At 40.9% G+C, this 12,680-nt stretch overlaps 1 protein-coding gene across 12 annotated transcripts in view; it reads left to right on the forward strand.

Moving 5' to 3' along the window:
* KMT2C (lysine methyltransferase 2C) overlaps positions 1-12,680 on the forward strand; it is a 286,602-nt gene that overhangs the window by 174,686 nt on the left and 99,236 nt on the right. For all 12 annotated transcript variants that reach the window (XM_021079123.2, XM_085005082.1, XM_021079130.2 and 9 more), the window contains 5 exons: positions 789-958; positions 1,696-1,844; positions 3,044-3,157; positions 4,135-4,212; positions 6,382-7,094. In XM_021079123.2, coding sequence (XP_020934782.2) covers positions 789-958; positions 1,696-1,844; positions 3,044-3,157; positions 4,135-4,212; positions 6,382-7,094 — 1,224 coding nt within the window. The remainder of the gene's footprint in view (positions 1-788; positions 959-1,695; positions 1,845-3,043; positions 3,158-4,134; positions 4,213-6,381; positions 7,095-12,680) is intronic.

A 12,680-nucleotide genomic window follows, 5' to 3' on the forward strand; every position in this document is an offset into this window, starting at 1 on the left:
ACTTAAGCTGACCTTTGATTCACGCTAGTTTCTCTTTTTTAGTGAGTGTCTCTTTCATATCAAACCAGCAGCTCAGAAACATCAAGTTTTTCATTGGTGTTTTAGATGGGAAGGGTGGGGTGATGGGGTGGGTAATGAGAGCCCCACAGACCACCAGCCTTGTGCCCAGGATTTTAAAGCAGGTTGGCTCCCAGGCCGCTGGCTGGCCTTGCACATCATAAACAGTTCTGCTTTGCTAGGGTCATGCCATTCTCTGTTCTGAAAATGTGAAAAGCCGTAATTGGATTTTGATGATGAGTGATTATTTTCATAATTTCAGACACCAAATCATTTGGAGTGGGTCATGGTATTTTCTTGGTGTGAATTCTTAAGTTTCTAAGCTACCCATATAAACAAATGAAATTCTCTAGCAGGACCATTTTGTTTCCACAGTAGGGAGTGAGTAGATTTACTCAACACAAGCTCCTTCCTGATTCTGGAATACATTTCTTTTTGAAGTTTGGAATGCTGCATTCTTGGTTTTCTTCCTTCCCTATTTATGCTTTCTTGGATGTCTCTCTCCCCTATTTACACTTTCCTAGAGGTTTTAGTGTAAATCGAGTGTGGTCTCATCAGATGTTCGAAACAAACTGCTTTTTCAAAATCATATACCCTAAATGAGTGTCATAAAAATTAAAGCTTAATGTATAATCTACAAATGTTTCATTGATTTTAAAAAAGGTTTACACCAGAACTGCAGTACAAATGCATAACAGACTGTTTTTGTTTTCATTTTTCCTGGTGTTTAGAATTGCAGAATATGTATAGAGTGTGGCACGCGGTCTAGTCCTCAGTGGCACCACAATTGCCTGGTATGTGACAGTTGTTACCAACAGCAGGATAACTTATGTCCTTTCTGTGGGAAGTGCTACCATCCAGAACTGCAGAAAGACATGCTCCATTGTAATATGTGCAAAAGGTAAGAAGACGTCCTTATTCCATAATGTGTTTGTCAGTCCTGCTCTCCCTGAGATTTCATGCTCTACCATTTATCTTTGAGGTCCAGGCTTTTGTCATTCCACTAGTAATCCTTTAGTACTAAGGGCTGTTATGGATGGAATTATGCTTTAATGAGTCTGAGAGGCATATGAGGTGGGCAGAAAACCAGACAAGACCAGAAACAAGCATTAAGAGGGAAAAGTAAGGAAGAAATAATTCAAAAATATGTTTTGAAAGAATATATCCACTCCTGTATTATTTTTTTTTTTGTCCTTTTTTGTTTGTTCGTTTTAAGGGCTGCCCTGGCAGCACATGGAGGTGCCCAGCCTAGGGGTCAAATTGGAGCTGTAGCCTCCAGCCTACGCCACAGCAACACCAGGTCTGAGCTGCATCTGCGACCTACACCACAGTTCACGGCACTGCCGGATCCTTCACCCACCGAGCAAGGCCAGGGATCAAACCTGCGTCCTCATGGAGACTCGTCGGATTCATTTCTCCTGAGCCACGACGGGAACTCTTCAACACCTTTAATGACATCCAACAATGACAGCTCCTTTTCTGCAACCTTCGGAAAAGCTTCAGTTGCTAACGCCTATAATCTCTCTTCTGCCATCCTTACTCCTTCCTGTATCTAGTTTTTCAGCAGTTAGCTCTCTTCCTAGCTGTTCATTTGTCTTTAAATTAGAAGATTTTATTTAAATATATTTATCGTCACAGATGGGTTCACTTAGAATGTGACAAACCAACAGATCATGACCTGGATCAGCTCAAGGAAGAGTACATCTGTATGTACTGTAAACACTTAGCAGCTGAGATGGACCCGTTACAGCCAGGGGATGAGGTGGAGATGGCTGAACTCACTGCAGGTAAATTGGAGAATTCGTGTTTTTTATGATGCTGTGCCAGTCAGGCACCAATACGTCGCTTTAGTAATAATGAAGGAATCCTGTGTATCAGCTCCCATCTTTTTTTTTTTTTCTTTTGCCTTTTGTCCTTTTTAGGGCTGTACCCACGGCATATGGAGGTTCCCAGGCTAGGGGTCGAATCGGAGGTGTAGCCATCAGCCTACGCCGCAGCCACAGCAACGCCAGATCCGAGCCTCGTCTGCGACTACACCACAGCTCACAGCAACGCCGGATCCTTAACCCACTGAGTGAGGCCCAGGATCGAACCCGCAACCTCATGGTTCCCAGTCGGGCTCGTTTCCGCTGCGCCACAGCAGGAACTCCTCGGATCCCATCTCATCTTTAGTTTCTGTAACGTGTGATCACGGTCATCTCTAAGTCTGCTGACCGTCACCCGGTCTGCCTCCTGTATAGCTCTTCTTCTAATTCTGAATTCCCTCCACTTGTGTGTTTTGAGCCAGCAGTGCAGGTTCCTTCCTGTTTGGCCATATGACCAGTTTGCATTTCATATTCTGGGTGATTGTACTCCAAACAGATTTTAGTTTGATTGGTGCGCGCTCTCGCGCTCGCTCGCTCTCTTTTTTTCGGCTGTGCTTGTGGCATGTGGAAGTTCTTGGGCCAGGGATCGAACCCACACCACAGCAGCAGCCCAAGCCACTGCAGTGACAATGCCAGATTCTTAACGCACTGTACCACAAGGAGAGTCCTCATTATGTCTTTTTAATGTTAATTCTCCCCTCTCGAGCCCAGCATTTATTCCGGTACTTTTATTAGTGCACTGTGGGTTATAAACATAATAGCAAGAGTCTTAGATTGTAAAGGGAACAGACCTCCTGATCAGATTGTTTTCCCTTTTCATCCATGTGAATGGCAAAAGTCCTATTTTATCATCCACGAGGGGGTTAAACACACCCATCTTGGTGACGAACGTTTTGTCTTCAGTATGCCGCCAGTATGCAGTTGGGAGGATCCAGCTACCTTGTAACTCAGTGTATTTTCCATCTTTTAAAATATGTATGTATATTTGGTTTAAAATAGAAAAATCTAAAGAAATTTGGCATCTTTAGGGATCATTTACCCTCACGAGAGCAAAGTAGTAATTGTGGACTTATTTAATAAAACTAAATTCTTAGATAAAGGATAAATACTTTTCTGTTCAGATTATAACAATGACATGGAAGTTGAAGGCCCCGAAGACCAGGTGGTGTTTTTGGAGCGAGCGGTGAATAAAGATGCCTGTGGCCAGGCGTCCATACCTGGAATTGTTCCAGATGGTAAGAGTGGGTTCGATAGTGGGTACAGTCTATTCTTGGAAGAAAATGTCTGTGTCGACAGGCTATGCGAACACCTCTTAAAACTTGAGTACCCTAAATAAAAATTAGCCAAGACAGCCCTCTGGGGAATTATTTAGAGAGGAGCCTTTCTCAGTAAAATAACCTTAGACAGAAGTTAATTGGGGAAAGGGCATGTATATATTTGTAGTTCAGCTGTAATCTAGACTTAATCATAAATATATATTTTGTTTGGGTATCAAGTAATTTTCATTAAAAAGCACTTTCTTTAGTTAGAATTAGTAACGAGCTGTTGCTGATTGTGAGATGTTTCGTGCTGAGATCATGAAAAATTGATTGTTTTAGATCATCATAGCAGTCCTACTGAGGGTTATTTCAGTTATTTCAATGCTATTTCACTTAAACTTTTTGCAATATTGATAATAGCTATTGTTGTCCTTGAGCATCTGGAATTAATGAGAAGCCGCATTGGGGAAAACTACTTACTAAATTTAATCTTGGTCTCACCTCAAAGTCAGTGGGATTGTATGTTATGTAGATTAAGTGTATACATAAAACGCCCTTGAGATTTTTTGAGGTTAGGTTTATATTTAACAACTGTCGTTAAAAACTATACTTCAGCAGAGCTTCCTTGCCTGCCCGCTTGCATCTCTCACAAGCATCCTATCCTAATAAATCTATTTCTTGCCTATCAAAAAGAAAAGTGTTCTTCCTGAAGGTGTCAAAGTGAAGGAAAATAAGGCAACTCTAATAATAAATCTTATCACAGTGTAGAATCAGATTCCTAATTTCATCTTCATAGTCTACTTAAAGATGAATCATAACAGGATGTTTTGTGCTTATATTGGAAATTGGCATTTGGCAGTAAGATAAATACCTTGCTCTAATTATCGTTGAGAAGGCAGTAGTAGAGAAATTTTGACTCCTTGCTGGAGGTTCCATAGATGTGTTGTTCACAGCTGTTCAGCCCCGCCCTGGAGAGCCGCAGAGGAGTGACCAACCAGGAAGCCCTGACACACGTGGACTTCTCATTTCTGGTGAGAGCCATGCTCATCTTATTTTATTCAATGGTTGCAACATACTGCCTTAGAGCTGCTATTCAGATTCGAGTCATTTTCTGGTTTGTTTTGGGGGCTTTTTAGGCCACCCAAACCGAGGCCAGGGATCAGACCTGTGCCATGGCAGTGACAATGCTGGATCCTTAGTCCACTGAGCCACCAAGGAACACCCTGCGACATTGTCCGTGAAGTTAAACTTTCAAGTTGATGCCCACCAAAGAATCGTTTACTGTTGCTATTTTCACATTATGGTAATTGATGAAATCTTTAGGTTAAGTGATCCTTCTCTTGAAAACAGTGGCAGTGAATTTCTAAAGCAGAAATAGAGCTTGTGAGGAGTTCCCACCTTCATGGTGGGTTAAGAATCTGACTGCAGTGGCTCGAGTCGCTGTGGAGGGGCGGCCTTGATCCCTGGCCCAGTGCAGTGGGTTAAAGCATCTTTTTAGGGCTTTACCTGTGGCATATGGAAGTTCCCAGGCTAGGGGTCGAATTGGAGCTGGAGCTGTGAGCCTAAACCACAGCCATGCCAGATCCAAGCCGCATCAAATCCTTTAACCCAGTGAGCGAGGCCAAGGATCGAAACCCCATCCTCGTGGATACTAATTGGGTTCTTAACCCGGTGAGCCACAAGGGGAACTCCTAAAAATCTCTTTCTACTTTTTAAATATTAAGTGATTTTGAAGTATTTTTGTGTTTAAAAATATTTAGTGCAGGAGTTCCCGTCGTGGCTCAGCAATTAACAAACCCGACTAGTATCCATGAGGGTGCGGGTTCGATCCCTGGCCTTGATCAGTGGGTTAAGGGTCTGGCGTTGCCGTGAGCTGTGGCGTAGGTCTCAGACGCGGCTTGGATCCAGGGTTGCTGCGGCTGTGGTGTAGGCTGGCAGCTATAGCTCTGAGTGGACCCCTAGCCTGGGAACCTGCATATGCCTCTGGTACAGCCTTAAAAAGACAAAAAAAAAAAAAAAAAAGGAAAAATTTAGTGTGATCAAATGTTATTAGATTTTTTTTTAACTGTAATCTTCCAGTAAAGCAGGGATGAGAAGGAGGTTTCATTTTGATACCAGAACATACATATGGATTTCAATCACCATGATAAATATAAATAAGGAAATTAATGTCTTCATTAGTGGACCTTAGAAATGACCTTGATGGCATTTGAAATGTGCCTTCTGTTTTCACTAGTCTCACTTTATAGAGCCACTTAGGGCTCGTCACAATTGGACCTCTATCCTCAGTCTTAAATAAGGGGGTTTAACTTGTACCCTGCTTTAAACTGTACTGGTCAATGACTGTAGATATGCTTGATATCTAATTATGTTTATTGATTTGCTAAGATGTTTATTTGGTTATAGATGATGAGGAAGATCAAGAATTGTATCCAAAAAATGTTTTGATTATGTTAGCAGGCATAGCTGAGCAAAATGTGTCTTTTTTATCTATAGTCACTATTCATCTGAGTCCATAGAAGCCTTGTTACATCTGATGTGTCTGCTTAATGCAAAAATTTTTATATTCTAGACTAAGCTTTACTTTTAAATTTGGACAAATGATTAATATTACTAGCCTCCTTTTCCTTGCTGTGAAATGAGTGTAACCTCACCTACAAGGTTTTAAATCCTTTAGGTACAGTGGTTATATTAGCAATTAATTCCGTTTTCATATTAGCAAAATTTACTTGAAACTCTGGGGATCCTATTAAGGCAGTGTTTTTGTAGCCTTTCAGATCTGACTGATTCTAATCCATAAACCCTAGTGTGTTTTGGCCCTTGCTAAATTTTAAAAAATTATTACTATTATTATTTTGGCTGTACCCGTGACACATGGAAGTTCCTGGGCCAGGGATCAATTCCAAGCCACAGCTGTGACATTGCTGGATCCTTAACCCAGTGCCCCACAGCGGGTACTGCTGGCTTTTGCTAACTTAATAATTGCCCTTCTCAATGATTACTTTTTGATGTAAGGCACGGTTTTCAGCCTGTTTGGGAAGGTTCCTCTCCCACTCTTTTTCTCCCCAAGCCTATTATTTTTAAGTCATAGAGCTATAGGCATATAAATAGACATAAAAGACATGTGAATGTTTTATATCTACTCAGAAATTTTAAAATTCAGATGTACATTGACATAATAGATATTTCAAATTTTCTAGACCCATCCCCAGATAAAATGAATCCTGAATTGGAAAATCAGATTTCTTGTGAAGGTGATAGTGAAAAAATGGAAATGTCCTCTAAAGTGCTGCATGCTTGTGGTGAAGATCAAAATAAAAACAGGATGGACGTGACAGAAAGCGTGGAAGTCCTTGCTCCCCAGATCCACGTGCAGCAGGAGAAACTGCTGTTAGAGGAACCTCAAGCGGCTGCATCCACAGAAGAATCCAGACCTGCAGCCATCGTCATGGAATCTGTCACTGTTCCGCCAGAAACCATAGAGCCCCCGTGTGGGGATAGTTCTTTATGTTCTAAGGAACAGTGCACTCTAGAAAGGGTACAAGACGAAACGGGACAGAAAGAAAATACCGAACCTTCTACGGCTTCTGTGGACTTTGAAATGGCTCCTGCAGTGGAGAGTTGTGTGAAAGACGGTTTATGCCAGGAAGACAAATCCGTGAAATTACCGTCTGAGACGGAGTCATCCTTTTCATCAGCAGCAGACTTGAGCAAGGCACATGCGTCTTCCATTCCAGCACTTTCTTCAGACTTGCCTTCCCATGACGTGCTGCACGGTTGCCCTTCAGCTCTCAGTGCTTCTGTTGGAAACATCATGCCAACAACTTACATCTCAGTCACTCCAAAAATCGGCATGGGTAAACCAGCTATTACCAAAAGGAAGTTTTCTCCCGGTAGACCTCGGTCCAAACAGGTACGGCGACTTTAGTGATGTTGACGGAAAAGACCTTGGAGCAGTTAGTAAAGCAGAAGGTGTGGCGTCTGGGTGGCTCTGGTTTGGAGGGCGATTTTCTGTCTTCAGGTAGGACTTAGACGTGATGTTGACTTAGGAGTTTTGACCACTTAAAAAATACTGTTAATGAAGACTGATTCATTAAATTGGACGTGCTCTTACTGGAATTTTAGCTTAGTGGAGACATACAAATGCAATTTACTTGATTTTAGTTTCTAATAGAAAACACTTAAAAAAAATGTTTTGCTCTATGCCATAGTAACAATAGAGCCTTAAAAAAAGGGGGAACGTTGGGGTGCAGTGTAACTAGCATTTGTTTTTCCCCTCAAATATATTTATTTTTTTATTGTGCATGTTTTTACCTGCTTAAGCATCAAGATTTACTGAGGGCATTTTTCATGCAGGGAGATCTCATTTTCGTTTTTTTTCTGTTAATTAACTTTTTAATTAATTTATTTATTTTGGGGGGGGCTCCTTTTTTTTCGAGGCTGCACCTGCAGCATATGGAGGTGCCCAGGCTAGGGGTCCGATTGGAACTGTGGCTGCCAGCCTACACCAGGGCCACAGCAACGCAGGATCTGAGTCTCGCCTGCAACCTATACCACAGCTCACCACAGCGCCAGATCCCCAACCCAGGGATCAACCAGCATCCTCATGGTTGCTAATCGGGTTCACTAACCACTGAGCCATGACGGGAATGCCATAAATTGTTAACTTTTTTAAAAGGGCATTGTTTCAATGCTTTCATCAAAAAGATCTTAGAATTATATTACCAATACTAAGGAAGTGAAAGGAGCTCTTCCCATATTAGTTTTAAGTTGTGAGAACTCTCCCCTTGAAGGGTAAGTTTCCAGATCTTTTTCCGTGGGATTCCAGTGAAGATTCCATTGCTAAGAATTATGTATTCTACAAAATTTCTACTTTATGAAGTTTTTAGTAAAATAGCAAATTTCAGACAGTGCAAAAGTGTTTAGTCACAAAAGTGATTTGGAGTTTTAAGTCTCATGATTTAAATTGCTTTCAGTGATTGGAGTTTAACTTCTTATAGGAATAATAATATCTTCGTCTTGCTCATCTGATTTTGGAGTTGTAAGGTTGATAGAAAAGTTAAATTGAACTTTAACATGCAAATTAGTCTCCTTTAAGTCACTGTAGGATATATTTTATTCTCTAGAGATAGCAGCTTATACCAAAGGCAAAGGACTTGCCACATGGGATTTATAACTATCTCTCCGTGGCAAAGACATGCAGCAAAAGCAAACACTCTGTATATGCCTTTCTCCAAGTATTTTACTTGATACTTATTTTCTCTTCTGCCAAGGCTGATTTTTCTACTCAAACTAGTTCTCTTTCTCTTTACTTTTTTTTTAAATTTTTAAAATTTTTTTGCCTTTTCTAGGGCCGCTCCAGCGGCATATGGAGGTTCGCAGGCTAGGGGTCTAATCGGAGCTGTAGCCGCCAGCCTATACCAGAGCCACAGCAACGTGGGATCTGAGCCGTGTCTGCAGTCACAGCAATGCTGGATCCTGAACCCACTGAGCAAGGGCAGGGATGGAACCCACAACCTCATGGTTCCTAGTCAGATTCGTTAACCACTGCGCCACGACGGGAACTCCTCTCTTTTTTTAAAATTTTTTTTTATTGAATAGCATAATTACGTAGTCTTGGCTCTGCACAGACTTTAGTAATGGAAATTTGAATCTCAGATTTAATTTTGATTCAGGTATTTACCTTCTTTAAGGATATTGCATCGTAAATTTTCCTGTTAAATTTTGTTGGTATATTTCCTTGTTTAGAGACTTCTGTTTCAGCTGAGAAGCCATTAAGATTGTTTTTCTGTTGACCTGTGTTCCAAAATAGTGTGGTGTGTCAGTGTGTGTGTCAGTGTGTTAATATACATATGTTTTTTCCAGGTTCATCCCATTTCATATGAGCCATGTCCTAATACTTGTTTTTGCTTCTGCTATATGTTCTCGTTCAATTCTGATCGTTTTCTACTTTCCATTTACCTGCCCCTGCTTCATTACTACCTCCCGAGTTGCTGCTAATCTCATGGCCGCTTGTGGGCCAGCCACCCTCCTTGCCCTTCCCCAGTTAGTTTGGTTCTAGTTGTGTAGGAAGCAACCTTCACTTGGTGCTTCAGAGCTGGTTGACATACTGCTGTTTTTCTGGAGACTATGAATTCGAGAAGAGTGTGAATTACCCTACTGGCGTCATTTTATTTTATGGGAAAATATTCAGTGAAAAATGGCTGTACTCTACCTTAGACACTCATATGCTAATTGCTTTCATGATCATATTGAAGTGTTGCATTAAATCTTCTCTGAAATGTTTTCCTAGAAATATTTTCTTGAAGAATTCTTAAATATTTAAAGAAAACTTCTTAGAACATAAGGACTCTAAGTATATTTTGATAACTTTCAAATTCTAAGAACGTTTTCTCCGCTGTACCTTTCCACCCCTTGCTGGTTGTTGCTAATGTCACCTGTGTAGAGAGCTTAGGAATTGACATACTTTCTAAGACTGGTATCAGTCGAGAGATTCCCATAGAAAAGGTGAAATTTCTTCCATATAGTAGGTTTCCAAAAATAGTACCTCACTAGTAACCACTTTGCCATTACACTGTGAACTGGATTTCTTATTTTTCATCAATTTAGTTTGTTAAGAACCCTAGAGTCTTCTAATGTGCTTATGTACTACAGTAGCACCTTAAATGAAGTGTTTCAGCTTAACATATCAGTTTCATAATCTATTCTCATGACAGCAGAACAGGCCTCCAGTGGTGAGCTGTAGAGGGTTGCAGTTTCATTAACAATTAATTTTAATTTTAAGCAATTCCTTCCTCCCTCCCTTCCTGTCCCTCTGTCCTTCTCTTTTCTTCCTTCCATTTCTGGTTTGTAAACATAAACCTTTTAGTAAGAAGCATTGTTGATATTTTTTTGGGTATTATTTGTGTTGTTTTTTTTTTTTTAAAGGTGCTTTTATGTTTATTTAATTTATTCTCACATCATAGCTGAGGTTTATTAATCAACAACGACAACAAAAAAAATAGAGGTATAAACCTGTAGAGATTAATTTTTCCCCCCCAAGGTTACACAATCAGATAAATCGATTCTTGACTCAAAAAGAGTTTCTGACTCTTGCATCCAGTGTTCTTTGGGTTTTTTTTTTAATTAAATCGTATTGTCCAAAAATGGAGAGATTCAGTTCTAGATAAGTTATTTCATATCCAGCTTTAAAATAAGTTTGGATTTTGAAATATTCCTTTTTTTAGGCCATGCCCACGGCATCTAGACATTCCTAGGTCAGGGATCAAACCCACACCACAGCAGTGACAGTGCTGGGTCTTTAACCTGATGCACCTGCATATCGTGTCTGTACAATGATACTCATTCAAGGAAACAACCCTAGTAGTTGTAATTGTCTTTCTTAGATACCTATGACTTAAAACCTACCTATCTTTGTATACCTATGACTAAAAACCTACCTATTTTTGTTTTGTTTTGTTTTAAGGGACGTTCCCAGGCCAGGGGTCACATCGGCGCTATAGGTGCTGACCTACACCACAGCTCACGGCAACGCCAGATCCTTAACTCACCGAGTGAGGCCTAGGATCGAACCTACATCCTTATGGATACTAGTCGGGTTCATTACTGCTGAGCCACAATGGGAACTCCAAAACCTACATATCTGACACTTTGTCTTAGAACCTATTAAAAACATTTTCATTAGTAAATAGGTATATATTCTCTAGTCTAAGAAATAAGAGGATAGATATCTATTTATTAATGAAAACGAGAAATAAAAGATACAGAGTAGATGGCAACATGATTTTTTTCCACATACCTTCTACCTTTTTACAAAGTGGCTTTTAGTAATTATTTTGTAGTGTTTTTACTGTATGTATTTGTATTTTGTATGTATTTGTACTGTAATTAATAGACATTAAGAAAGATCGATGAGTATAAATTCGGCGTGAACATTTTCATAGTGCAATTGGTTGGCTTCAAAGCCTTGTTTTTCCATTACTGTCTGTGGGACACCAAGCCAGTTGCCTTGTGAACTCTTCGTTTCTTCATTCATAAAATTCCGTTAGATGGTTGTTAGGATTTAATGATAATACATACAAAACCCCCGACCTCTAGCAAATGGTGCTGCTGCTCTGCTTTCTTTCTTGAGTTGCGGAATAATGCAGCTATTATGTGAAAGCCAAGACTTGAGAAGGATGCAGTAGTCATGTGTTCATAAACGTGGCCCTGGAGGGCTCCCGAAGCACAGCCGGTGGATAACTCTCTGTAAAGAGCTGTGCCAGTGAGAATAACTGCAGGCCTGACAGAGTCCAGCCCTGGCCGCAGTGTGTCGGAGGTTTTCAAGTCCAGAGTCATGTAATGGTAGCACAGATTTTAGAACTACGCTGCCTGTTACTGACAGTGTGCGGGATGCCTGTGGCAGGAGAGGAAACCTAGGGAGCGGTGGGCAAGTAGAACGGGCAAGAGGAAGGACTCAGTGCAGGCTTACAGGCTTCGGCGTGTTTGCAGAGGTGCTCACATTGTGACCTTCAGACCAGGAGCGTCAGTGTCCTCTGGGAGGTTGTTAGGCTTGAATCTCAGGCCCCACCTTAACTTGGGCGAAAATGTCTGTTTACGAAGATCCTCATGCAGCCTGAAGTCCAAGAAGCACTGTTCTACACTACAGAGAAACTGTAGTTTTCATCCCAAAACATGTCTAGCCCTTTGGGGTGTCAAGCCTCAACACATTCGGATTGGAAGTATCAGATATCTCTCTTGGTTTTCTTGTGCCTGTTCTATTTTTTAAGCTGCTTCCAAAATGATTGCTAGCACCTGCCAAATTCATATTCTTAAATTACTGAAGGCTAAAGCTGGCAACACTTATTTCTGTACTTATCTAGTCTTATCATATCACTATCAGGACTAGATTTTTTGTTCTGTTTGATGCTGAACTCAGTTTTATTTGTGCTAAAAGAATTTTGTAATTCATAAGAAGGAAGGGTTTGCTCTAATAGCTGTAATGTTACATGAGTGAATGTATGTACCAAAAAAGCAAGTCACAAACGCTTGGGTTTTCAGTTTCTCTTCCTGGATGTCTTCCTTCTACTCTCTCTGCACCCTTTTCTTTTCTCCAAGTCATACTCTGCCTCTGGCAGCAATACTGGGTTGCATAGTGTGTTGTGAGCAGGTGGGCTTAAGGTTGACTTAGGACTTGGACGTGTGACTCTGCCCAGAAGACACCGTAGCCTCTCTGGATCACTCTTGGGCTCCTGTTAACGGCACCGATCATATTTGGCAGCCAGCAGCGGGCTTTGGCTTCTAAGAGGAAGATGCCCACAGCAGTCTGTCATCCAGCTGGCATTGTGTTTCCATCGCCTTGGTCTCGGTCCTCTAACAGCTATGTCGTTTACTAGGTTGCTAAGTTTACCTGAGAAATGGGCCTCAGAGCACAAGTGTTAACACCACATTTAAACAGTTTGAGGGTTCCGTAATTACTGTTGGAATCTAATTCATTCTCTGCCAAGTAGTTTTTTTAAGT

This window comes from Sus scrofa, chromosome 18 (assembly GCF_054392235.1).
Source record: "Sus scrofa isolate SSC_HxYL_T2T_F1_AM1 chromosome 18, Sscrofa_HxYL_maternal_Yorkshire_Landrace_v2.0, whole genome shotgun sequence".
In the NCBI taxonomy this organism is placed as follows: Eukaryota; Metazoa; Chordata; class Mammalia; order Artiodactyla; family Suidae; genus Sus; species Sus scrofa.